At 45.3% G+C, this 26,352-nt stretch overlaps 1 protein-coding gene across 1 annotated transcript in view; it reads left to right on the top strand.

The window, feature by feature from the left end:
• LOC139404673 (neuronal cell adhesion molecule-like) overlaps nucleotides 1–26,352 on the top strand; it is a gene marked incomplete at its 3' end in the record, with an annotated part of 84,010 nt that overhangs the window by 42,876 nt on the left and 14,782 nt on the right. The window contains exons 3-4 of the mRNA XM_071147279.1: nucleotides 24,888–25,083; nucleotides 25,595–25,612. Of these exons, the coding sequence (XP_071003380.1) occupies nucleotides 24,990–25,083; nucleotides 25,595–25,612 (112 nt within the window). The remainder of the gene's footprint in view (nucleotides 1–24,887; nucleotides 25,084–25,594; nucleotides 25,613–26,352) is intronic.

The raw sequence follows: 26,352 nt of genomic DNA, 5'->3' as shown, positions 1-26,352 counted from the left end.
TATGTATTTGTCCCTGTAGGAGAACCTTTACAGTGGAACCAGAGGTTCTATATGGAACCAAAAAGGGTTCAATATGATCCAAAAAGAGTTCTATCTGGAGGGTTCTCCTACAAAGACAAATAGTTCAATCTCAAACTGTTTCAGAGGGTTCTCCTACAAAGACAAATAGTTCAATCTCAAACTGTTTCAGAGGGTTCTCCTACAAAGACAAATAGTTCAATCTCAAACTGTTTCAGAGGGTTCTCCTACAGGACAAATTGTTCTATATGGAACTTTATCAGAGGGTTCTCCTACAGGGACAAATGGTTCTATATGGAACTTTTTCAGAGGGTTCTCCTACAGGACAAATGGTTCTATATGGAACTTTATCAGAGGGTTCTCCTACAGGGACAAATGGTTCTATATGGAACTTTTTCAGAGGGTTCTCCTACAGGACAAATGGTTCTATATGGAACTTTATCAGAGGGTTCTCCTACAAGACAAATGGTTCTATATGGAACTTTTTCAGAGGGTTCTCCTACAGGACAAATGGTTCTATATGGAACTTTATCAGAGGGTTCTCCTACAAGACAAATGGTTCTATATGGAACTTTTTCAGAGGGTTCTCCTACAGGGACAAATGGTTCTATATGGAACTTTTTCAGAGGGTTCTCCTACAGGACAAATGGTTCTATATGGAACTTTATCAGAGGGTTCTCCTACAGGACAAATGGTTCTATATGGAACTTTTTCAGAGGGTTCTCCTACAGGACAAATGGTTCTATATGGAACTTTATCAGAGGGTTCTCCTACAGGACAAATTGTTCTATATGGAACTTTTTCAGAGGGTTCTCCTACAAGACAAATGGTTCTATATGGAACTTTATCAGAGGGTTCTCCTACAAGACAAATGGTTCTATATGGAACTTTTTCAGAGGGTTCTCCTACAAGACAAATAGTTCTATATGGAACTTTATTTCTGAGAGTGCACATGCCTTGCCTCAGTCTCTTAGTAGAGGTTGTTGGGTTTATTGTTGGTTGGTTGCTGGCCGGTTGTTTGGTGCTTACTGGTCGTTGGTTTTGTGGCCATCACTTGTCTGTGGTCATCTCATCAGTGGCCATGCGCTCAGCCAGAGAAGGAACCCTGCAGGGTGAATCCATACCGGCCCTGTGTGTGTGTGTGTGTGTGTGTGTGTGTGTGTGTGTGTGTGTGTGTGTGTGTGTGTGTGTGTGTGTGTGTGTGTGTGTGTGTGTGTGTGTGTGCGTGTGTGTTCACCACAGGGAACATAATCAGATACTAATGAACTTACAGTGTAACACAGTGTATGCCTTTGATGTGAATCTGGTCTAGTCAGTCAATCCACACCAGATAAGGCCCACTCCTCAGGCTACAGTGGGCATTTTAACATTATGATGTTACAGCGTGCGCACCAATTCCCTTTCTCTTAAAGGGCACAGTGGTTTGGAGGAAAAATGAAGTCCCAAAAATAGCTTTTAATCATGGACCGTAGTGCAGTCTGTTGTGGAGTCATGTTGTTGGGGACTAATAGTCTGTCTTTTAAAGTACATCAACAGTTGTCACTAAGTACTTTCACTAGTTGTGTTTTATTGAGTTATTGATCTTTTTAAAAGCAGAAATGGTGAATTCCCTGAAATAACGTAACACTTTATTCCGAGCTGTCAGTGTCTCACTTACATGGACGTCAACAAATAGACAGGAAGAAATCTGTTTCTGTTCAGCACCATCCTTTCTCTGCAGGTTTCCAGATCAATAAACATTCTCTCTCTCAACTGCTTTGTGTTATGTTGATCGGTGGCTATAAATACCGGTGGCCAATCTGGGTAGATCTCATTGGATTTCATTGATATGCAGTTGCATTACACTGGAAGGTAAAAGCTATTGATGCCTCGGAGCGTGACACTGTGTTTAACAACGACATGAGTTACTATGGCACCAGTAACCCACCTTCCACATCCACTGTGTGTGTGTGTGTTGTGTGTGTGGTGTGATGTGTGTTGTGTGTGTGTGTGTGTGTGTGTGTGTGTGGTGTGATGTGTGTTGTGTGTGTGTGTGTTGTGTGTTGTGTGTGTGTGTTGTGTGTTGTGTGTGTGTGTGTGTGTGTGAGAGACCTTCAGAGCATAGCTGTTAGACCTTTATGGTTACAGTATTAACATGCTAAATGCTGCTGCCACTGGTCGTTCCACATATAGACCTTGTCCACGATCCCCAGTCCACCTGACAATCCCCCATTCTCTCTCTCTCTCTGCTGGGATGGTAAGGATGAATGGACAGGAGGATGGCCGGGAGGACCAGTGTGAATTGGCATCCCCCTATCCTTCATCCCTCCATCTGTTCATCAGGCAGGATGAGTAGTCTGAGGGTGGAGGGAGTGGGGTGGTGGGTGATGGGGGTGGAGGTGGGTGAGGGGGCAGGATGTGGGTGAGGGGGCAGGAGGTGGGTGAGGGGGCAGGGTGATGGGGGTGGGTGAGGGTGGGGGGGGGTGATGGGGTGGAGGTGGGTGAGGGGGCAGGAGGTGGGTGAGGGGGCAGGATGTGGGTGAGGGGGCAGGAGGTGGGTGAGGTGGCAGGGTGATGGGGGTGGGTGAGGGTGGGGGGGGGGTGATGGGGGTGGAGGTGGGTGATGGGAAAGGGGGAGGTGGGTGAGGAGTTGGAGTTGGAGGGGGGAATCGGGGTCAATCCCTGGCAGAAATAGGATAGATAGAGGATAATCAGGGGATAGACCCTGAGAGGGGGGCCGGAGAGAAGAGAGGTCCAATCCCCACACAATAATCCCTCCATCCCTCTAATGATAATTCTATTATCAAGCACTAATAGTCCATTCATATGTGTACTACGAGGTGTCCAGTCACTTTACCTCTCTAGTCATTACTGGCCAGTAAGCAGGTTGTATTGTAATAAATGCTGAATAGATTGTAAGATTGGTAGGAAACAGTACGGACACTTCTGGATTCAGATAACATTGTACTTTGTTACATAATACTATGCTGCATCTGACAAGCTCTCCTCCAGCATTTTCTCTGTGTGTGTGTGTGTGTGTGTGTGTGTGTGTGTGTGTGTGTGTGTGTGTGTGTGTGTGTGTGTGTGTGTGTGTGTGTGTGTGTGTGTGTGAACTGTGCTATACTAAGAACTGTGCTATACTAAGAATGGGATAGATTGTAGGGTGCAGTAGCAGTCTGTTTGATCTAGGCTCTGTGACCTGATGGGAAGTGAATCTCAGACCTGCCATGTTTCCACTCTCCCTCATAACGCCTCCTCCAATGCATGCTGGGTAATCACATTGTCCTCTCACCTGGTGAGAACAGACCTGCTGTGTGTGTGTGTGTGTGTGTGATGATAGATGAGAGACCACTGCAGTATAATTCACATGAAGCCTAACCTGAGCTTTTAATAGATATATGTAGGCTTTAGCTCAGAGGGATAACATGGTCTAACATGGTTGTGAGGCACACAGAGAAAATAACCTCCAACACAAATTGGATGCAGTCTATCACAGTGCCATCCGTTTTGTCACCAAAGCCACCACTGCGACCTGTATGCTCTCGTTGGCTGGCCCTCGCTTCATACTCGTCGCCAAACCCACTGGCTCCAGGTCATCTACAAGTCTCTGCTAGGTAAAGCCCCGCCTTCAATAAGAATTTGTTCTTAACTGACTTGCCTCGTTAAATAAAGGTTAAAAAAAAATATATATATATTTTCTCAGCTCACTGGTCACCATAGCAGCACCCACCCGTAGCACGCGCTCCAGCAGGTATATCTCACTTGTCATCTCCAAAGCCAATTCTTCCTTTGGCCGCCTCTCCTTCCAGTTCTCTGCTGCCAATGACTGGAACGAACTGCAAAAATCTCTGAAGCTGGAGACTCTTACCTCCCTCACTATCTTTAAGCACCAGCTGTCAGAGCAGCTCACAGATCACTGCACCTGTACATATTTCATCTCTAAATAGCCCATCCAATCTACCTCATCCCCATACTGTATTTATAGAGGGTAGGAGCCTTCTCACTGCAGAGGGTAGGAGCCTTCTCACTGCAGAGAGTAGAAGCCTTCTCACTGCAGAGGGTAGGAGCCTTCTCACTGCAGAGAGTAGAAGCCTTCTCACTGCAGAGGGTAGGAGCCTTCTCACTGCAGAGGGTAGGAGCCTTCTCACTGCAGAGGGTAGGAGCCTTCTCACTGCAGAGGGTAGGAGCCTTCTCACTGCAGAGGGTAGGAGCCTTCTCACTGCAGAGGGTAGGAGCCTTCTCACTGCAGAGGGTAAGAAGCCCAGATAAAGTATTTGAAATCATTTCAAATAGTATTTGAACCCAGGTCTGACTCCTGGACATACATTCAGCAAACCCCACCATCAAGCTATTTTAGATGTGCTATTTGAAAATAGAATGCAATGTATTAGGACTAACTGGTACCTCTCCTCCACTGAGGTTAGTGGGTGTGTGATGATGTCCCAGTCTATGTAGTGATTAGGAAGGAGCCCATCCTACCTCCTCACTCTCTAACAGGAGGTTTGTTCCTCTCTCTCTGTGCCTGTAGGACTGGAGGTTGGACTAACTGGTACCTCTCCTCCACTGAGGTTAGTGGGTGTGTGATGATGTCCCAGTCTATGTAGTGATTAGGAAGGAGCCCATCCTACCTCCTCACTCTCTAACAGGAGGTTTGTTCCTCTCTCTCGGTGCCTGTAGGACTGGAGGTTGGACTAACTGGTACCTCTCCTCCACTGAGGTTAGTGGGTGTGTGAAGATGTCCCAGTCTATGTAGTGATTAGGAAGGAGCCCATCCTACCTCCTCACTCTCTAACAGGAGGTTTGTTCCTCTCTCTCGGTGCCTGTAGGACTGGAGGTTGGACTAACTGGTACCTCTCCTCCACTGAGGTTAGTGGGTGTGTGATGATGTCCCAGTCTATGTAGTGATTAGGAAGGAGCCCATCCTACCTCCTCACTCTCTAACAGGAGGTTTGTTCCTCTCTCTCGGTGCCTGTAGGACTGGAGGTTGGACTAACTGGTACCTCTCCTCCACTGAGGTTAGTGGGTGTGTGAAGATGTCCCAGTCTATGTAGTGATTAGGAAGGAGCCCATCCTACCTCCTCACTCTCTAACAGGAGGTTTGTTCCTCTCTCTCGGTGCCTGTAGGACTGGAGGTTGGACTACTGCTGCTTGTCAGGAGCAGCAGAGGGGAAGTGATGGCTTCGTTCCGGAAGCCATTTGCCAGGATCCGGTACCTCTCTTGGCATGACATTTTTTCTTTCTTCACAATGTAAAAATGATCATCAAATCATTCAGAGTTAATTACAGTTGCCTCCTCTGTTATTCTCCTGCCCCATAAAAAGCGTTGCCTAATGTGAAAGCGTGTCTGATATTGTAAGAATTGATTCGTGTTGGGCCGGACCGTGTTTATGGTTTGCTCAACATTGTAGCCTGTATAGACCAACACACATCATTGGGTGAATCAGTGAAACTGGAGATTTTTTAGGACTATCATTTCCTCCTCATATTGTACAATATGTGTCTCCACACACCGATAACTACTGTAGGCTATTGATGGATACAAGACAAGTTCGTTTTTATTGATCTCCGTTTGTCAGTGTCAAAGTATCCTGTCTTTTCCATTGTTTGTGAGGTATTAAAAATGATTATGCTAAGGTATCCAGTCATCTAAAATTATGTAGAATTGCATGAAAAGTTTTAATAAAAAGGCCAAATTTTTTCCTGGACCCTTGGCTACACATTCTGTGAAAATGGGGCATTTTTTCCTGGACCCTTGGCTACACATTCTGTGAAAATGGGGCATTTTTTCCTGGACCCTTGGCTACACATTCTGGGAAAATGGGGCATTTTTTCCCATGTATGCAACTTCTACAAGCACCCTGTACTCTACTGCTTTATGCCAGTATGCAAAAGTGGTGATATACATTCAATGTGTTATTATAAAGGGGATTTTAAGCACTGGATATAGCTAACAACCCCTCCAGGCGCTCGCCTCCAAGCTCTAGCCTCCAACCTCCAGCCTCCAAGCTCTAGCCTCCAACCTCCAGCCTCCAACCTCCAGCCTCCAGCCTCCAACCTCTAGCCTCCAGTCTCCAACCTCTAGCCTCCAACCTCCAGCCTCCAACCTCTAGCCTCCAGCCTCCAACCTCTAGCCTCCAATCTCTAGCCTCCAACCTCTAGCCTCCAGTCTCCAACCTCTAGCCTCCAACCTCCAACCTCTAGCCTCCAACCTCCAGTGTCCAACCTCCAGTGTCCAACCTCCAGTCTCTAGCCTCTACCTGAATAGAAGTGTGAGGGAGGAAGTGAAGAGTAGATCCCTCTGGCTTGTTAGGTTTCCCACAAGCATCCTGATTGGATGGAGAGGAACCAATGTCCTGACTGGGTGGGGAGGAACCAATGTCCTGACTGGGTGGGGAGGAACCAATGTACTGACTCGGTGGGGAGGAACCAATGTCCTGACTCGGTAGGGAGGAACCAATATCCTGACTGGGTGGGGAGGAACCGATGTCCTGACTGGGTGGGGAGGAACCAATGTCCTGACTGGGTCCTGACTGGGTGGGGAGGAACTAATGGGTGGAGAGGAACCAATGTCCACACCTCCTTCCCTCCACCCTCCCCACCCCTCTACCCCTCCACCCCTCCTTCCCTCCACCCTCCCCATCCCTCTACCCCTCCACCCCTCCACCCCTCCTTCCCTCCACCCTCCCCATCCCTCTACCCCTCCACCCCTCCACCCCTCCTTCCCTCCACCCTCCCCATCCCTCTACCCCTCCACCCCTCCACCCCTCCTTCCTTTCACCCAACCCATCCCTCTACCTTTCTACCTCTCCACCCCTCCATCCCTCCACCCTCTCCACCCCTCCACCCCTCCATCTCTCCACCCCTCCACCCCTCTACCCTCTCTACCCGTCCACCCTCTCTACCCCTCCATCCCTCCACCCTCTCCATCCCTCCACCACTCCATCCCTCCACCCCTCCACCCCTCCACCCTCTTCACCCTCTCCATCCCTCCCCACCCCTCCACCTCTCCATCCCTCTACCCCTCCATCCCTCCACCCTCTCCACCCTCTCCATCCCTCCACCCCTCTACCCTCTCTACCCCTCCACCTCTCCATCCCTCCACCCCTCCATCCCTCCACCCTCTCCACCCTCTCCATCCCTCCACCCCTCTACCCTCTCCACCCCTCCACCTCTCCATCCCTCCACCCCTCCACCCCTCCATCCCTCCACCCTCTCCATCCCTCCACCCCTCTACCCTCTCCATCCCTCCACCCTCTCCATCCCTCCACCCTATCCACCCTCTCCATCCCTCCACCCTCTCCACCCTCTCCATCCCTCCACCCCTCTACCCTCTCCACCCCTCCACCTCTCCATCCCTCCACCCCTCCACCCTCTCCATCCCTCCACCCCTCTACCCTCTCCACCCCTCCACCTCTCCACCCCTCCACCCCTCCACCCTCTCCATCCCTCTACCCCTCCACCCCTCCACCCCTCCTTCCTTTCACCCAACCCATCCCTCTACCTCTCTACCTCTCCACCCCTCGATCCCTCCACCCTCTCCACCCCTCCACCCCTCCATCTCTCCACCCCTCCACCCCTCTACCCTCTCTACCCGTCCACCCTCTCTACCCCTCCATCCCTCCACCCTCTCCATCCCTCCACCACTCCATCCCTCCACCCCTCCACCCCTCCACCCTCTTCACCCTCTCCATCCCTCCCCACCCCTCCACCTCTCCATCCCTCTACCCCTCCATCCCTCCACCCTCTCCACCCTCTCCATCCCTCCACCCCTCCATCCCTCCACCCTCTCCATCCCTCCACCCCTCCACCTCTCCATCCCTCCACCCTCTCCACCCCTCCCTCTCTCCATCCCTCCACCCTCTCCACCCCTCCACCCTCTCCACCTCTCCACCCCTCCACCCCTCCACCTCTCCATCCCTCCACCCTCTCCATCCCTCCACCCTTGCAGTTTCAGTGGAACCAGCACGTCAACAACATGGTTTCACAATAGGTCTGTGGGGAGGCCCGTGTGGCCGTGTGCTGACCATCAGCATTATCCCAAAGCCCCACAGAACAGAGACAGAGCCCCGTAGAGAAAGACCAGAGGATTGTGTGGATGCTTCTAGAATGTCTGACCCCATCCAGCCATCAATAGGCAGGCTGTGTGTGAGTGAAAGGGCTGAGGTCATTGATTTGAACTGGGGCACAAAGCCACGCTATGATCACAATCCGGTCAGAGGCCTAGTTCAACGAGGAGACTGTGAGGCTTGGTTTCCTAACAAGAGGTGTTGGTGTAGTCTGTGTGTGTTGGTGTCATTTGTTGCCATGGTTTTTCTGTGTGGATACAAATTGAATCAACAGTACCATGAGAGATCCGATCAGTAAAAGCAGCATATCTTTACTCACCTTGTACGTCCAGAGTGTATAATATGTTTGACATCCCTACATCCAGCAGTTAGTAAATCAGTGGAAGGTGTTTGCTTACCGCCATATTTTCATACTTGAACATTAAACTGTCTTTTTTTACTCTGATGTGAAGGAAAGTGTTAACTTTCTATTGTCTGCAGAACAAATGAGTGTCTGTAAATAATACTTAACTTTATACGCCAGTGATCGCTGTGTGAATAGCGGCATATTTCCCCGTGGATTAAGACAGGTTAACCCGCAAATCATTAGTCCTGAAGAAGTGACACATTTTTATTTTACCTTTATTTAACTAGGCAAGTCAGTTAAGAACAAATTCTTATTTTCAACAATGGCCTAGGAACAGTGGGTTAACTGCCTGTTCAGTGGCAGAACGACAGAAAATATGTCAGCTCGGGGGTTTGAACTTGCAACCTTCCGGTTACTAGTCCAACACTCTAACCACTAGGCTACCCTGCCGCACTGTAGCCTAAAGTAGCTAGTGCAGCTCTCCTCAGATTCAGACGAGCGTGCACGGCCTTCTTTGACTCAGTCAAGTGGTTCTGCTTCAGTGTCTAAACCAACTCCAGCTGTCTCTCTGAGAGCAGAGTGTTGGAGAGCTGCATTTAGACTGAATTCCCGCTCAGAGTTGTCATAAAGATGGCTGTGTTAGTGTCTCTTTGTGTCTCCTCTCCTTGGCTACTCTTCAATCGAGGAGGTTCACTTGGTAACAGAGTAGGAACTCGTAGACCAGAGAGTGTTGCCATGGACACGGCGTAGTGATTTTGGAAGTGGCACTCCGGCTCGCTCCCCAGCTCTTGACCCTGAAGTCTCACTTACCCACAGTGTCACTGGGCAGAAAATACATTTCCCATCAAAGACAGTTCCTAGTGTTCAAACCCCTCCCTGACCAATATGATATACTATGGGTCAAATTGAATGAGAACTGAAGTCAGAGTCTCACTGTTGGTACACGTGCTTGGCATCGTGTCATGTGTGTATGCATAAGTGCATGTGTGTGTGTGTGTGTGTGTGTGTGTGTGTGTGTGTGTGTGTGTGTGTGTGTGTGTGTGTGTGTGTGTGTGTGTGTGTGTGTGTGTGTGTGTGTGTGTGTGTGTGTGTGTGTGTGTGTGTGTGTGTGTGTGTGTGTGGGGCATTTAGTGTGACTCTGTGTCTGCATACGTCCGCACCTCCTCATGCATGTGTGTGCGGCTGACACTCACACATGAGAACAATCAATAGACCTTCCACCTTGTGACACCAGTGTGACTCTCCTCTCTGTGTGTCAGACCAGTCTCTGTGGACTCTGCTGCAGTGGGCAGGGCATTAGCATGTGAATGGAGGCCTAAACAAACAGAGTGGGAGACCCGGGGGAGTATGAGACGGGGCCTCCTTACATCCATATGGACACATCATAGAGTCTGTAAAGCTTCCATACAGACCAACACACAAGCAGTGTTCTTAACGCAGTGACAGCCACTGTCTCAATCCGGCTGCTTAGTGCTCACCATACAGACCAACACACAAGCAGTGTTCTTAACGCAGTGACAGCCACTGTCTCAATCCGGCTGCTTAGTGCTCACCATACAGACCAACACACAAGCAGTGTTCTTAACGCAGTGACAGCCACTGTCTCAATCCGGCTGCTTAGTGCTCACCATACAGAATGGGCTGGAAGACAATGAACGTTAGCATAAAAACACACACTTGTCATATTAACAAAAAATAAGTAATTGTGTTTGTTTATCGTCTGTGAGTAGTTTTATTTTAGCACTCAGGACCTCCTGAGTTGGCCAGAGCGGAGACTGAACTAAAAGCCTTTTTTTAATATGGTGTCCAAGTGGCCCACTATTCATTCACTATTCATTCACTATTCATTCACTATTCATTCACTATTCATTCACTATTCATTCACTATTCATTCACTATTCATTCACTATTCATTCACTATTCATTCACTATTCATTCACTATTCATTCACTATTCATTCACTGTTCATTCACTATTCATTCACTATTCATTCACTATTCATTCACTATTCATTCACTATTCATTCACTATTCATTCACTATTCATTCACTGTTCATTCACTATTCATTCACTATTCATTCACTATTCATTCACTATTCATTCACTATTCATTCACTATTCATTCACTTTTTATTCACTATTCATTCAGTATTCATTCAGTATTCATTCACTATTCATTCACTATTCATTCACTATTCATTCACTATTCATTCACTATTCATTCACTGTTCATTCACTATTTATTCACTATTCATTCACTATTTATTCACATGGAATTGCTTGCAGGGCCAAATAAAAGGCAGCAAGATGTCCTTGATGTGTACACACATGAATTAACATTTTTGTGTGTACAGTACAGTACTCGTTTCGTTTGAGTCCTCCATGCTGCTCTGTAATAGCAGGCCCCAGTTCATATTGTAATCGCATCAATCATCTCCACGCTGTGCCTCTCCTACAGAACAACACACGGACCGGTCTACAGTATGGGGAATTAATGGTGGAACTAAATGGAGGAATGTATATGTCTTAAGGTGTCAGAAACCTTGGAAACCTCACAAAAGTTGGAGGCTCCCGAGTGGCGCAGCGGTCTAAGGCACTGCATCTCAGTGCTAGAGGCGTCACTACAGACCCTGGTTCGATTTCAGGCTGGGTCACAACCAGCTGTGATTTGGAGTGCAATAGGGCGGCGCACAATTGGCCCAGCGTCGTCCGGGTTAGAGTTTGGCCGGGGTAGGCCGTCATTGTAAATAAGAATTTGTTCATAACTGACATGCCTAGTTAAATAAAGGTTAAATACAACAATTGTAAAAAAAAGTTGTCATTAGGAGTAGATAGTGATGTATCTTCAGTTAGTTGTCATTAGGAGTAGATAGTGATGTATCTTCAGTTAGTTGTCATTAGGAGTAGATAGTGATGTATCTTCAGTTAGTTGTCATTAGGAGTAGATAGTGATGTATCTTCAGTTAGTTTCCATCAGGAGTAGATAGTGATGTATCTTCACTTAGTTTCCATCAGGAGTAGATAGTGATGTATCTTCAGGTAGTTTCCATCAGGAGTAGATAGTTATGTATCTTCAGTTAGTTTCCATTAGGAGTAGATAGTGATGTATCTTCAGGTAGTTGTCCTTAGGAGTAGATAGTGATGTATCTTCAGGTAGTTGTCATTAGGAGTAGATAGTGATGTATCTTCAGTTAGTTTCCATCAGGAGTAGATAGTGATGTATCTTCAGGTAGTTGTCATTAGGAGTAGATAGTGATGTATCTTCAGTTAGTTTCCATTAGGAGTAGATAGTGATGTATCTTCACTTAGTTTCCATCAGGAGTAGATAGTGATGTATCTTCAGTTAGTTTCCATCAGGAGTAGATAGTGATGTATCTTCAGTTAGTTGTCATTAGGAGTAGATAGTGATGTATCTTCAGTTAGTTTCCATCAGGAGTAGATAGTGATGTATCTTCAGGTAGTTGTCATTAGGAGTAGTCTACGTAGGTTAGCCAGTACCCCAGACGTACCCTAGGCCCAGACAGTATGGTGGCCTACATCTGAGAGAGAGGAGCCGGCAGGCATCTGACCTTTGAGTCAGTCAGAGGGAGAAAGGTCAATACCCATACTAACATTCTGTATACTACGTACGACAGCATATACTATTAGTTCATTTTAGTATACTGTAAACAAACGGTATCCTTTTAGTTGAGTGTACTAGCGCTTTGCCTGTCTACCGGAAGTTGATGCTGTTGCTATGCAACTTCTTGCTAGCTTGTTAGCATAACAAATGACTAGCTATACATCTTACGATTTCAATATCAATGTCCGTTGAGAACGAACAACGACTATACCAGTTAACTAAGAATGACATAAATAATCAAGTCAATAAACGTTGGGTAGTTAGTTAGATAGCAGATAGTTCATTTACTGGCAGGTTTGATGTATTAGTAGCCACCTAACGTTAGGTAGCTAGTTAACATACCGGTACATTCAAGCAAATGTTGTAATGATATGCTATTCGGTTCGTAAGGCTAGCGAAGCAGAACAAATTGTCAGCCAACATAACATGTAACATAACTTATTTGAAAAGTCATGACTTTTTTATTACATGGCTCAACGTGGTCTTAACATTTGTCATAATTAGTTAAAGCAATGAATTTGTATCCACTCTTGTCGGACTTCAGCTGCATATTTTCCGCAAATTTTCTTCAAATCTGAAAATGTTGTGAAGCTACGCCCATTTTCTGAAGAATTGCATTACGGGCTCTAAAAGCACGGAAATAGTGTCCTCTGCTTGTATACTTCAAATTATGGCGAATGTAGTACGACATCCAGGAACTTTTAGCATACTAACTATATCCATACTATGACCAATAAGCATACTAACTACATCCATACTATGACCAATAAGCATACTGACTATATCCATACTATGACCAATAAGCATACTGACTATATCCATACTAACTATATCCATACTATGACCAATAAGCATACTGACTATATCCATACTATGACCAATAAGCATACTGACTATATCCATACTATGACCAATATGCATACTGACTATATCCATACTATGACCAATAAGCATACTGACTATATCCATACTATGACCAATATGCATACTAACTATATCCATACTAACTATATCCATACTATCTATATCCATACTATGACCAATAAGCATACTAACTATATCCACACTATGACCAATAAGCATACACCATACTCAATTTACGTCACAAATAGTACAATTAGTGCAGTTAGTGTGAGTATTGGAACACAGCTCAGGCCAGGGAGAAAGAGAGGGAGGAGTCAGAGAGAGATGACCTGCCTACCAGCCATCAACCCTCACCTCAATCGTCCCCTGAACTGCTTTTACTCACTGAACATGTTTGAAGGACACACTTTGTACTTTCAAAGTACACTAATATTATGTCAACAAAGGCATTACTTAGGTCATTTACTGTGATAGACATGAACCCCAAAACACTATCTGATGTGAATGACCTTATTAACTTTCCCTGATTGATTAAACATTGTGCTGGAGACATGAATTACAGTTAAGAGATAAAACACTGTCTTAACAACAGACGATCATTTCAAACATCCCAGCGGTTAAGGCTTTTATATTTCCCTCTGTGGCATTCATTCATTCATTCATTCATTCATTCATTCATTCACTCACTCATTCATTCATTCATTCATTCATTCATTCATTCATTCATTCACTCACTCATTCATTCATTCATTCATTCATTCATTCATTCCAGATTCTGAAATATGGAAATCCTGACATTCAAGTCAAGTCCTTGTGTCATTGCGGAGACTGGGTTCTGTTGTGTTGCCCTATGATGTGTTACTGACTGGGGGCTGTTAATTCTCAACCTCCCTGGAGATGTGACATGGGTCAGAGAGAGAGAGAGAGAGAGAGAGAGAGAGAGAGAGAGAGAGAGAGAGAGAGAGAGAGAGAGAGAGAGAGAGAGAGAGAGAGAGAGAGAGAGAGAGAGAGAGACAGACCAAGGTGAGCAGACGACAGCCGGACCCCCTTCCCCTCCCCTATACAACCCTCCCCCTTCCCTCCCTTCTCCAGACCGGCATCCCCAAAGTGCACGCTTGGGGGTTGACACCAAATTACACAAACATTACACAAACCCAAATAGACAGTTGAGCATGTGGGACTGTGAGGCTAAAGTATAAGGTCAGGGGTTGTAGTGGTAATGATAGTCTCCAGGTATAAAGACTACAGTATAAGGTCTGTAGTGGTAATGATAGTCTCTAGGTATAAAGACTACAGTATAAGGTCTGTAGTGGTAATGATAGTCTCCAGGTATAAAGACTACAGTATAAGGTCTGTAGTGGTAATGATAGTCTCTAGGTATAAAGACTACAGTATAAGGTCTGTAGTGGTAATGATAGTCTCCAGGTATAAAGACTACAGTATAAGGTCTGTAGTGGTAATGATAGTCTCCAGGTATAAAGACTACAGTATAAGGTCTGTAGTGGTAATGATAGTCTCCAGGTATAAAGACTACAGTATAAGGTCTGTAGTGGTAATGATAGTCTCCAGGTATAAAGACTACAGTATAAGGTCTGTAGTGGTAATGATAGTCTCCAGGTATAAATATCAATGTACTGTATCCTCAGAGGCCCTTCCTTAGGACAACACAGTAACACAAGGCTAGCTTAAACAGACCCCTGCTTTTATGTGAAGTTTAATGTGGCGTTGGTATCATGGGCCACATTATAGGGATGTGAGATGGCAGTGTGTGTGTGTGTGTGTGTGTGTGTGTGTGTGTGTGTGTGTGTGTGTGTGTGTGTGTGTGTGTGTGTGTGTGTGTGGGTGTGCGTGTGCGTGTGCGTGTGCGTGTGCGTGTGTGTGTGTGTGATGTGTGATGTGTGTGTGTGTGTGATGTGAGATGGCAGCAGAGCAGCTGAGGTTGGTTACTAGGGGTTAGGGATGAGCTCAGGCATTCTAACAGACTCACTGGGATGAACGGAGGCACGGAGGAGGGAGAAAGAGGGGATGAAGGGAGTGAGGTGGGTGAATGAAAGGTGGAGGGGTGGAGGAGGGAGAAAGAGTGGGGGAGGGACTGAGAGGGGGGAAAGAAGGGTGGAGGGGCGGAAGAGGAGTGAAATGGAGAGAAACTGAGGCCTGAGATGTTGTGGTTACTCTCTCTGTCTCTCTCTCTCTTTGTCTCTTTGTCTCTCTCGCTCTTGCTCTCGCTCTCTCTCTGTCTCTCTCTGTCTCTCTCTGTCTCCTTCTCCCTCTGTCTCTCTTTCTCTCTCTCTCTTTCTCTCTCTATCCCTTCTCTTAACATCTCTCCATCTCTAAGTTAATGACTTGTGAGGGTAGAGATCAGTGTAATTGGCCACATCCTAGGGAAGTGTTAGGTCACAAACAGCCCTGTTCGGCATGATCCATCCTGACAATGCACAGCAGCCTCCCTCCCTCGTCACACTATACTAATCCACCACAGACACAGCACCACTACATTAACCACCACAGATACAGCAACACTACATTAACCACCACAGATACAGCCACACTACATTAACCACCACAGATACAGCAACACTACATTAATCCACCACAGATACAGCCACCACAGATACAGCCACACTACATTAACCACCACAGATACAACAACACTACATTAACCCACCACAGATACAGCCACACTACATTAACCACCACAGATACAACAACACTACATTAACCCACCACAGATACAACAACACTACATTAACTACCACAGATACAGCAACACTACATTAACCACCACAGATACAGCCACACTACATTAACCACCACAGATACAGCCACACTACATTAACCACCACAGATACAGCAACACTACATTAACCACCACAGATACAGCCATTAACCACCATAGATACAGCAACACTACATTAACCACCACAGATACAGCCACACTACATTAACCCACCACAGATACAGCAACACTACATTAACCCACCGCAGATACAGCCACACTACATTAACCCACCACAGATACAGCCACACTACATTAACCCACCACAGATACAGCCACCACAGATTAACCCACCCACCACAGATACAGCCATTAACCACCACAGATACAGCCACACTACATTAACCCACCACAGATACAGCCACCACAGATTAACCCACCACATATACAGCAACACTACATTAACCCACCACAGATACAGCCTCACTACATTAACCACCACAGATACAGCCACACTACATTAACCCACCACAGATACAGCCACCACAGATTAACCCACCCACCACAGATACAGCCATTAACCACCACAGATACAGCCACACTACATTAACCCACCACAGATACAGCCACCACAGATTAACCCACCACAGATACAGCCACCACAGATTAACCCACCACAGATACAGCCACACTACATTAACCACCACAGATACAGCCATTAACTACCACAGATACAGCAACACTACATTAACCACCACAGATACAGCCACACTACATTAACCACCACAGACACAGCAACACTACATTAACCCACCACAGATACAGCAACACTACATTAACCACCACAGATACAGCAACACTACATTAACTACCACAGACACAGCAACACTACATTAATCCACCACAGATACAGCCACCACAGATACAGCCACACTACATTAACCACCACAGATACAACAACACTACATTAACCCACCACAGATACAGCAACACTACATTAACCACCACAGATACAGCCATTAACCCACCACAGATACAGCAACACTACATTAACCCACCGCAGATACAGCCACACTACATTGATCCACCACAGATACAGCCATTAACCACCACAGATACAGCAACACTACATTAACCACCACAGATACAGCCACACTACATTAACCCACCGCAGATACAGCCACACTACATTAACCCACCACAGATACAGCCACACTACATTAACCCACCACAGATACAGCCACCACAGATTAACCCACCCACCACAGATACAGCCATTAACCACCACAGATACAGCCACACTACATTAACCCACCACAGATACAGCCACCACAGATTAACCCACCACAGATACAGCAACACTACATTAACCCACCACAGATACAGCCTCACTACATTAACCACCACAGATACAGCCACACTACATTAACCCACCACAGATACAGCCACCACAGATTAACCCACCCACCACAGATACAGCCATTAACCACCACAGATACAGCCACACTACATTAACCCACCACAGATACAGCCACCACAGATTAACCCACCACAGATACAGCCACCACAGATTAACCCACCACAGATACAGCAACACTACATTGATCCACCACAGATACAGCCATTAACTACCACAGATACAGCAACACTACATTGATCCACCACAGATACAGCCACACTACATTAACCACCACAGATACAGCCATTAACCCACCACAGATACAGCAACACTACATTAACCACCACAGATACAGCCACACTACATTAACCACCACAGACACAGCAACACTACATTAACCCACCACAGATACAGCAACACTACATTAACCACCACAGATACAGCAACACTACATTAACCACCACAGATACAGCCACACTAGATTAACCCACCACAGATACAGCCACACTACATTAACCACCACAGACACAGCAACACTACATTAACCACCACAGATACAGCCACCACAGATTAACCCACCACAGATACAGCAACAAATAACAACCTATACTGCTGTAAGAGCTTGGATCACAGGGCTGGATCACAGAGACAGAGGAAGGTGGCCTTAACTGTGATATACAACTGCATAGCAATGATACCATCACAGGCACAGCCCCGTACACTACACACAGTGTGCGTACCAAATGGCACCCTATTCCCTAACAGCCCTATGGCCCTCAGTCTAAAGGAGGGTGGTCTATAGGAAATAGGGAGCCGTGTTCCCCTTCTTCAACAGCTGTCCGTGAGTTTTAACACCTTGACAAATTGACCCCCCCCCCCCTCCTACCCTCTCTAGCCCTCTGTGGTTGTCAAATGGTACCCTACTGCCTAGCATAGACCCCTGTGCACCCTGGTCAAAAGTAGTGCACTATGTAGGGAATAGGGTGCCATTTGGGATGCATGCAAAAAATATGTCAAGCGTCCTTTCAGATAACTGAGTATAGCAGCTTGGCAACAGTACGCTTTTCTTCTGGCGTTTGATTGACAGGCCCTTCCATCTCCAGCATTTGATTGGCAGGCTCTTCCATCTCCATGCATTTGATTGGCAGGCTCTACCATCTCCGGGTGTTTGATTGGCAGGCTCTTCTATCTCCGGCGTTTGATTGGTAGGCTCTACCATCTCCGGGTGTTTGATTGGCAGGCTCTTCTATCTCCGGCGTTTGATTGGTAGGCTCTACCATCTCCAGGTGTTTGATTGGCAGGCTCTTCTATCTCCGGGCGTTTGATTGGCAGGCTCTTCCATCTCCGGCGTTTGATTGGCAGTCTCTTCTATCTCCATGCGTTTTATTGGCAGGCTCTTCTATCTCAGGCATTTGATTGGCAGTCTTTTCCATCTCTAAGCATTTGATTGGCAGGCTCATTCTTTGGCAGTGAGTTTGTTGTTGTTTTTCTTTCTGCCTTGAGACATTTCAAGTTCTCCTCTCCTGAGGGGGCAATGCATACAATGCACCCACACCATCAGTTGCCATGGCACTGTGGGTGTGCTGGGTGTCATTTGTTCCAGAAGTTGACATCTGACTAGTATGAATGTTATGTTTTTTCATTTAAAAGGGTTTTATTGGTATGGTATGAAGTATTGTATATTTGCTCAAAATCACAATGGTGGAATACCTCTGAACATTCCAGTATGCTGTTATTTATCACACCAAATATGTCATTCCTATGTGCATCTCTATGTGAGATTTGACATCCTGTATAAAAGCTGTTATTTTTCCCACTGTCACAGCTACTGTTGTCTGTTTTACAAATACTGGGAGTGTGTGTGCAGAGATGGGTTTCACTGTGTCTGAATGCTGAATGCTCCAATCTGTGTGTGCGTGTGCATGTATGTGTGTGTGTGTACAGTTATCCCCAGCCAGTGAGATTTGCTTATTTGTGAATGTTGAGTGTGTGTCTACAATAGTAATTCAGTGAGATGGTTTTCCATCCAACAGAGCAGAGGCCTGTAACCCTGTAACCCTGTAACCTTTAACCTCTACCCTGTAATTCTGTAACCTTTAACCTCTACCCTGCAATCCTGTAACCCTGTAACCTTTAACCTCTTCCCTGTAATCCTGTAACCCTGTAACCTTTAACCTTTAACCTCTACCCTGTAATCCTGTAACCTTTAACGTGTTTGTGTGTGTGTGTGTGTGTGTGTGTGTGTGTGTGTGTGTGTGTGTGTGTTTGTGTGTGTGTGTGTGTGTATGGCCATGGCCATGAATAGTATTTAAATGGAGTACAGGCTTAACTGATTGACAGCAGAGACATAATATAATATGTCATTTTAATGAATAGTTTGGGGTAGGCCTCGTCTCAGAGAAATGCTCCTCAGAGCCAGGTGCTGATGACAGGTTGCCCTATGCTGGGAGAACGGTGCTTCAGGTTATTATGTTGGAAGACTGTTGCTGCAAAACATCAAGTGAGAAACAAGGGGTGAGTTGACATAAATGCTCCCCCAGATTTATGCCCATTGGTTGACCGAAAGGGAAGTGATCCCTTAGGTTAACCAGGAAGTGTGGTGGAATTGTGTTAGTGTGCCATGTTCATTGGCTGAAATGAATAGGTGAATGACATTCCACACACTGGCTAATGGTAAAGAGGAGGAGAGATGTGACGCTATCCTGATGAGGTAACATTATTAACACTCCCATACCAATACCTGCTATTCTGATGAGGTAACATTAATAACACTCCCATACCAATAGCTGCTATCCTGATGGGGTATCATTAATAACACTCCCATACCAGTACCTGTTATCCTGATGAGGTAACATTAATAACACTCCCATACCAATACCTGCTATCCTGATGAGGTAACATTAATAACACTCCCATACCAATAGCTGCTATCCTGATGGGGTATCATTAATAACACTCCCATACCAATACCTGCTATCCTGATGAGGTAACATTAATAACACTCCTGCTATCCTGATGAGGTAACATTATTAACACTCCCATACCAATACCTGCTATCCTGATGAGGTAACATTAATAACACTCCTGCTATCCTGATGAGGTATCATTATTAACACTTCTGCTATCCTGATGAGGTAACATTAATAACACTCCTGCTATCCTGATGAGGTAACATTATTAACACTCCTGCTATCCTGATGAGGTAACATTAATAACACTCCTGCTATCCTGATGAGGTATCATTATTAACACTTCTGCTATCCTGATGAGGTAACATTAATAACACTCCTGCTATCCTGATGAGGTAACATTATTAACACTCCTGCTATCCTGATGAGGTAACATTATTAACACTCCTGCTATCCTGATGAGGTAACATTATTAACACTCCCATACCAATACCTGCTATCCTGATGAGGTAACATTAAAAACACTCCCATACCAATACCTGCTATCCTGATGAGGTAACATTAATAACACTCCCATACCAATACCTGCTATCCTGATGAGGTAACATTAATAACACTCCTGCTATCCTGATGAGGTATCATTATTAACACTTCTGCTATCCTGATGAGGTAACATTAATAACACTCCTGCTATCCTGATGAGGTAACATTATTAACACTCCTGCTATCCTGATGAGGTAACATTATTAACACTCCTGCTATCCTGATGAGGTAACATTATTAACACTCCCATACCAATACCTGCTATCCTGATGAGGTAACATTAATAACACTCCCATACCAATACCTGCTATCCTGATGAGGTAACATTAATAACACTCCCATACCAATACCTGCTATCCTGATGAGGTAACATTAATAACACTCCCATACCAATACCTGCTATCCTGATGAGGTATCATTATTAACACTCCTGCTATCCTGATGAGGTAACATTATTAACACTCCTGCTATCCTGATGAGGTATCATTAATAACACTCCTGCTATCCTGATGAGATATCATTATTAACACTCCTGCTATCCTGATGAGGTATCATTAATAACACTCCCATACCAATACCTGCTATCCCGATGAGGTAACATTAATAACACTCCCATACCAATACCTGCTATCCTGATGAGGTAACATTAATAACACTCCCATACCAATAGCTGCTATCCTGATGGGGTATCATTAATAACACTCCCATACCAATACCTGCTATCCTGATGAGGTATCATTAATAACACTCACATACCAATACCTGCTATCCTGATGAGGTAACATTAATAACACTCCTGCTATCCTGATGAGGTATCATTATTAACACTTCTGCTATCCTGATGAGGTAACATTAATAACACTCCTGCTATCCTGATGAGGTAACATTATTAACACTCCTGCTATCCTGATGAGGTAACATTATTAACACTCCTGCTATCCTGATGAGGTATCATTAATAACACTCCCATACCAATACCTGCTATCCCGATGAGGTAACATTAATAACACTCCCATACCAATACCTGCTATCCTGATGAGGTAACATTAATAACACTCCCATACCAATAGCTGCTATCCTGATGGGGTATCATTAATAACACTCCCATACCAATACCTGCTATCCTGATGAGGTATCATTAATAACACTCCCATACCAATACCTGCTATCCTGATGAGGTAACATTAATAACACTCCTGCTATCCTGATGAGGTATCATTATTAACACTTCTGCTATCCTGATGAGGTAACATTAATAACACTCCTGCTATCCTGATGAGGTAACATTATTAACACTCCTGCTATCCTGATGAGGTAACATTATTAACACTCCTGCTATCCTGATGAGGTAACATTATTAACACTCCCATACCAATACCTGCTATCCTGATGAGGTAACATTAATAACACTCCCATACCAATACCTGCTATCCTGATGAGGTAACATTAATAACACTCCCATACCAATACCTGCTATCCTGATGAGGTAACATTAATAACACTCCCATACCAATACCTGCTATCCTGATGAGGTATCATTATTAACACTCCTGCTATCCTGATGAGGTAACATTATTAACACTCCTGCTATCCTGATGAGGTATCATTAATAACACTCCCATACCAATACCTGCTATCCCGATGAGGTAACATTAATAACACTCCCATACCAATACCTGCTATCCTGATGAGGTAACATTATTAACACTCCCATACCAATACCTGCTATCCTGATGAGGTATCATTATTAACACTCCTGCTATCCTGATGAGGTAACATTATTAACACTCCCATACCAATACCTGCTATCCTGATGAGGTATCATTATTAACACTCCCATACCAGTACCTGCTATCCTGATGAGGTAACATTAATAACACTCCCATACCAGTACCTGCTATCCTGATGAGGTAACATTAATAACACTCCAATACCAATACCTGCTATCCTGATGAGGTAACATTAATAACACTTCTGCTATCCTGATGAGGTAACATTATTAACACTCCCATACCAATACCTGCTATCCTGATGAGGTAACATTAATAACACTCCCATACCAATACCTGCTATCCTGATGAGGTAACATTATTAACACTCCCATACCAATACCTGCTATCCTGATGAGGTAACATTATTAACACTTCTGCTATCCTGATGAGGTAACATTATTAACACTCCTGCTATCCTGATGAGGTAACATTATTAACACTCCCATACCAATACCTGCTATCCTGATGAGGTAACATTATTAACACTCCCATACCAATACCTGCTATCCTGATGAGGTAACATTATTAACACTCCCATACCAATACCTGCTATCCTGATGAGGTAACATTAAAACCACTACTATATAAATACCTGCTATGAAGGTGAGCGAGATAGGAAGTGATGTGAATTATAGAGTTTACCCGGTGAATGAAGTGACGATCCATTCAGACCAGCCTTACTGATTCAACTTCCATAACAACTCTCCTCTCCTCCTCTCCTCTCCAGCCAACCAGGCCTGGTGTGCTGACATGAGCTAGAATAGAGAATACCATCTCTGTAGGCAGTTACACTATTCTTCCTCAACAGCTCAGCCTTGGACAGGTCCCTCTGTCCACTGTGACTCTTCCTCAACAGCTCAGCCTTGGACAGGTCCCTCTGTCCACTGTGACTCTTCCTCAACAGCCTTGGACAGGTCCCTCTGTCCACTGTGACTCTTCCTCAACAGCCTTGGACAGGTCCCTCTGTCCACTGTGATTCTTCCTCAACAGCTCAGCCTTAGACAGGTCCCTTTCTCCACTGTGACTCTTCCTCAACAGCTCAGCCTTGGACAGGTCCCTCTGTCCACTGTGACCCTTCCTCAACAGTCTTGGACAGGTCCCTCTGTCCACTGTGACTCTTCCTCAACAGCCTTGGACAGGTCCCTCTGTCCACTGTGACTCTTCCTCAACAGCCTTGGACAGGTCCCTCTGTCCACTGTGAACAATGTGAATCACACGGATGAGGACTTTCTCTTCTGCTTTTTCTTTGTGGGCCATTGTATTCCTACATTAGCATAGCCAGCCTGTTGATACTGGCTCATGTTATCTATTAGAATGAATGGATGAAAGTGAATGTAGCCAGATACATGTTTCCTGTCTATTCCCTGTGGTGCAGTTTATTAGAGACTATTAACAATATGAACACATTCAGTGTCTTCTAACCTCTTTTGTTGTTGGCAATAGAAGTGTGTCCATGTCGCCGTCCATTCATGTGTAATAGGATCCATATGGCTGACAGTGGTGCTCTCTACCCTCTGCGGCTGTTCTGTGATTGTCACGGTCAAGCAATCAATCAATCACACTTATTTATAAAAGCTTTTGTACATCAGCAGATGTCACAAAATGTTATACAGAAACCCAGCCTAAAACCCCAATCAGCAAGCAATGCAGATGTAGAAGCACGGTGGCTGGGGAAAACTCCCTAGAGAGGCAGGAACACAGGAAGAAACCTAGAGAGGAACCAGGCTATGAGGGGTGGCCAGTCCTCTTCTGGCTGTGCCAGGTGGAGATTATAACAGTACATGGCCAAGATGTTCAAACGTTAGTAGATAACCAGCAGGGTCAAATAATAATAATCACAGTGGTTGTTGGGGGTGCAACAGGTCAGCAATAAATGTCAGATGGCTTTTCATAGCCGAGCATTCAGAGGTCGAGACAGCAGATGTGGTAGAGAGGGAGAGGGAGAGAGAGAGAGGGAGGGAGAGAGAGGGAGAGAGAGAGGGTTGAAAACTCAGGTCTGGGATAAGGTACCACGTCCGGTGAACACTGCTCACCTGTGGTCTGTGGTTACAGCCAATCACACTACAGCCAGTCCAGTTCCAATTCTCGCTGGAGCACTCAGACCTGCTGTACACTGTAGTGTTCATAGGTTGCCTTTGATGACTTAGGGGCCCTTGGCGGTTTTCTGTTTTGTGGTTGTTTGAAGTACATAAATTTCACTTTGAATTACTGTAATTTCTTAAGTAGGTCTTACTGCACTGCTGCATGGGTAGTATCTAATGGAGATCCTAATGAACTAAACTAAACAGTACTTCATCCCTCTGTCTCTGTCTCTGTCTCTCTCTCTGTCTCTGTGTCTCTGTCTCTCTCTCTCTGTCTCTCTCTCTCTGTTTCTTTCTCTCTATCTCTCTCTCTCTCTCTCTCTCTCTCTCTCTCTCTCTGTGTCTCTGTCTCTGTCTCTCTCTGTCTCTCTCTCTCTCTTTCTCTCTGTCTCTTTCTCTCTCTGTCTCTTTCTCTCTCTCTGTCTCTTTCTCTCTCTCTCTCTCTCTCTCTCTCTCTCTCTCTCTCTCTCTCTGTCTCTGTCTGTCTCTCTGTCTCTGTCTCTCTCTCTCTCTCTCTCTCTCTCTCTCTCTCTCTCTCTCTCTCTCTCTCTCTCTCTCTCTCTCTCTCTCAGCTGACTGACTGGTGTGGTGGATACCCTGCTTGACCCCCACATAGTCCTGATTGTGGAGAGCTCTGACCAGGGGGGAAGATTTTTAACGTGACACGCCGGACCATGGACAGGAAGAGGAAATGGATGCTGAGCAGCGGTGCTTTGCTGGTGATATTCCTTGGTCGCATGACCACAGCCTTAGAAGTTCCTCTTGACCGTAAGTACAGTAGGATATGGTGACTGTAGATCACAGTATTGAATGGGTACTGTATTATTTAGTTACTGGAGTTATATGTTTTCAGATTTCATGACATTACAGGTTACAAGTTAGTATATAGAGGGTTTGAAAGCATCTAGTCAATGAACCATAGATACAGTAGCTTCCTTCCAGTGACTTGCATCTCAACAACACTGCATGGTAACATGATGTGCATGTTGGGACAGATCTCACATGATGATTTAGTTCAACCCCAATGGAGAGGAATCTTCTAGTATTGTCTTGCCACGTTGTTTGCATCCCAAATGGCACCCTATTCCCTTTATAGTAAACTACTTCTGACCAGAGCCCTATGCACCCTGGTCAAAAGTAGTGCACTACAGTGTATAGGGAATAGGCTGTCATTTGGGACTCAGCCATTACCCACATTATCTTTATCTGCCTGTTGACTAATACTTAGCTTTCCTCACCTTCCTCAACGTTTTTATGGCCGTTCATGGGGGACAAAAAGCTAAGGTTCTGGAAGGATGTAAGTGATGGGTCCAGGACTCACTGCTGTGAGATGTGCTGTGGAGTGATGGAGCGTGGAGATCTTACTGTTGTGTGGATTGGAGTGACGTCGCTTAAATTTGCATGTAGCTATTTTGGCCCCTGTGTTTACAAACAAGCTGTTTATTGAGGTTTGTGATTTCTTGTTTGTTATTGACGTTTGTACTATTTAATTGAATGGGAATACAATGATGGTCTATAGGAATAATAAGATGAAGTGATGATGTACATGTAGCATGTTGTCTAGCTGTCTAGTGGTCCACTAGACAATGTGTTGTGGTTGAGCAATACAGGAAGTGTCTGCTGCATCTTATCCTGCTGAGTGCATGCTCTTTACTTTTCCTTCCATTTGATCTAATGCTGGCTAACGTGTTGCTAACGTGTTGCTGACGTTTTGCTAACGTGTTGCTGACGTGTTGCTGACGTTTTGCTAACGTGTTGCTGACGTGTTGCTGACGTTTTGCTAACGTGTTGCTGACGTTTTGCTAACGTGTTGCTGACGTGTTGCTGACGTTTTGCTAACGTGTTGCTGACGTGTTGCTGACGTTTTGCTAACGTGTTGCTGATGTTTTGCTAACGTGTTGCTGACGTGTTGCTAACGTGTTGCTAACGTGTTGCTGACGTGTTGCTAACGTGTTGCTAACGTGTTGCTGACGTGTTGCTAATGTGTTCCTAACGTGTTGCTAAAGTGTTGCTGACGTGTTGCTAACGTGTTGCTGA

This window comes from Oncorhynchus clarkii, unplaced genomic scaffold, assembly GCF_045791955.1.
Source record: "Oncorhynchus clarkii lewisi isolate Uvic-CL-2024 unplaced genomic scaffold, UVic_Ocla_1.0 unplaced_contig_9008_pilon_pilon, whole genome shotgun sequence".
NCBI lineage: Eukaryota > Metazoa > Chordata > Actinopteri > Salmoniformes > Salmonidae > Oncorhynchus > Oncorhynchus clarkii.
Note: the sequence above shows the minus strand (reverse complement) of the source record. Positions and strands in the feature narration are given on the sequence as shown.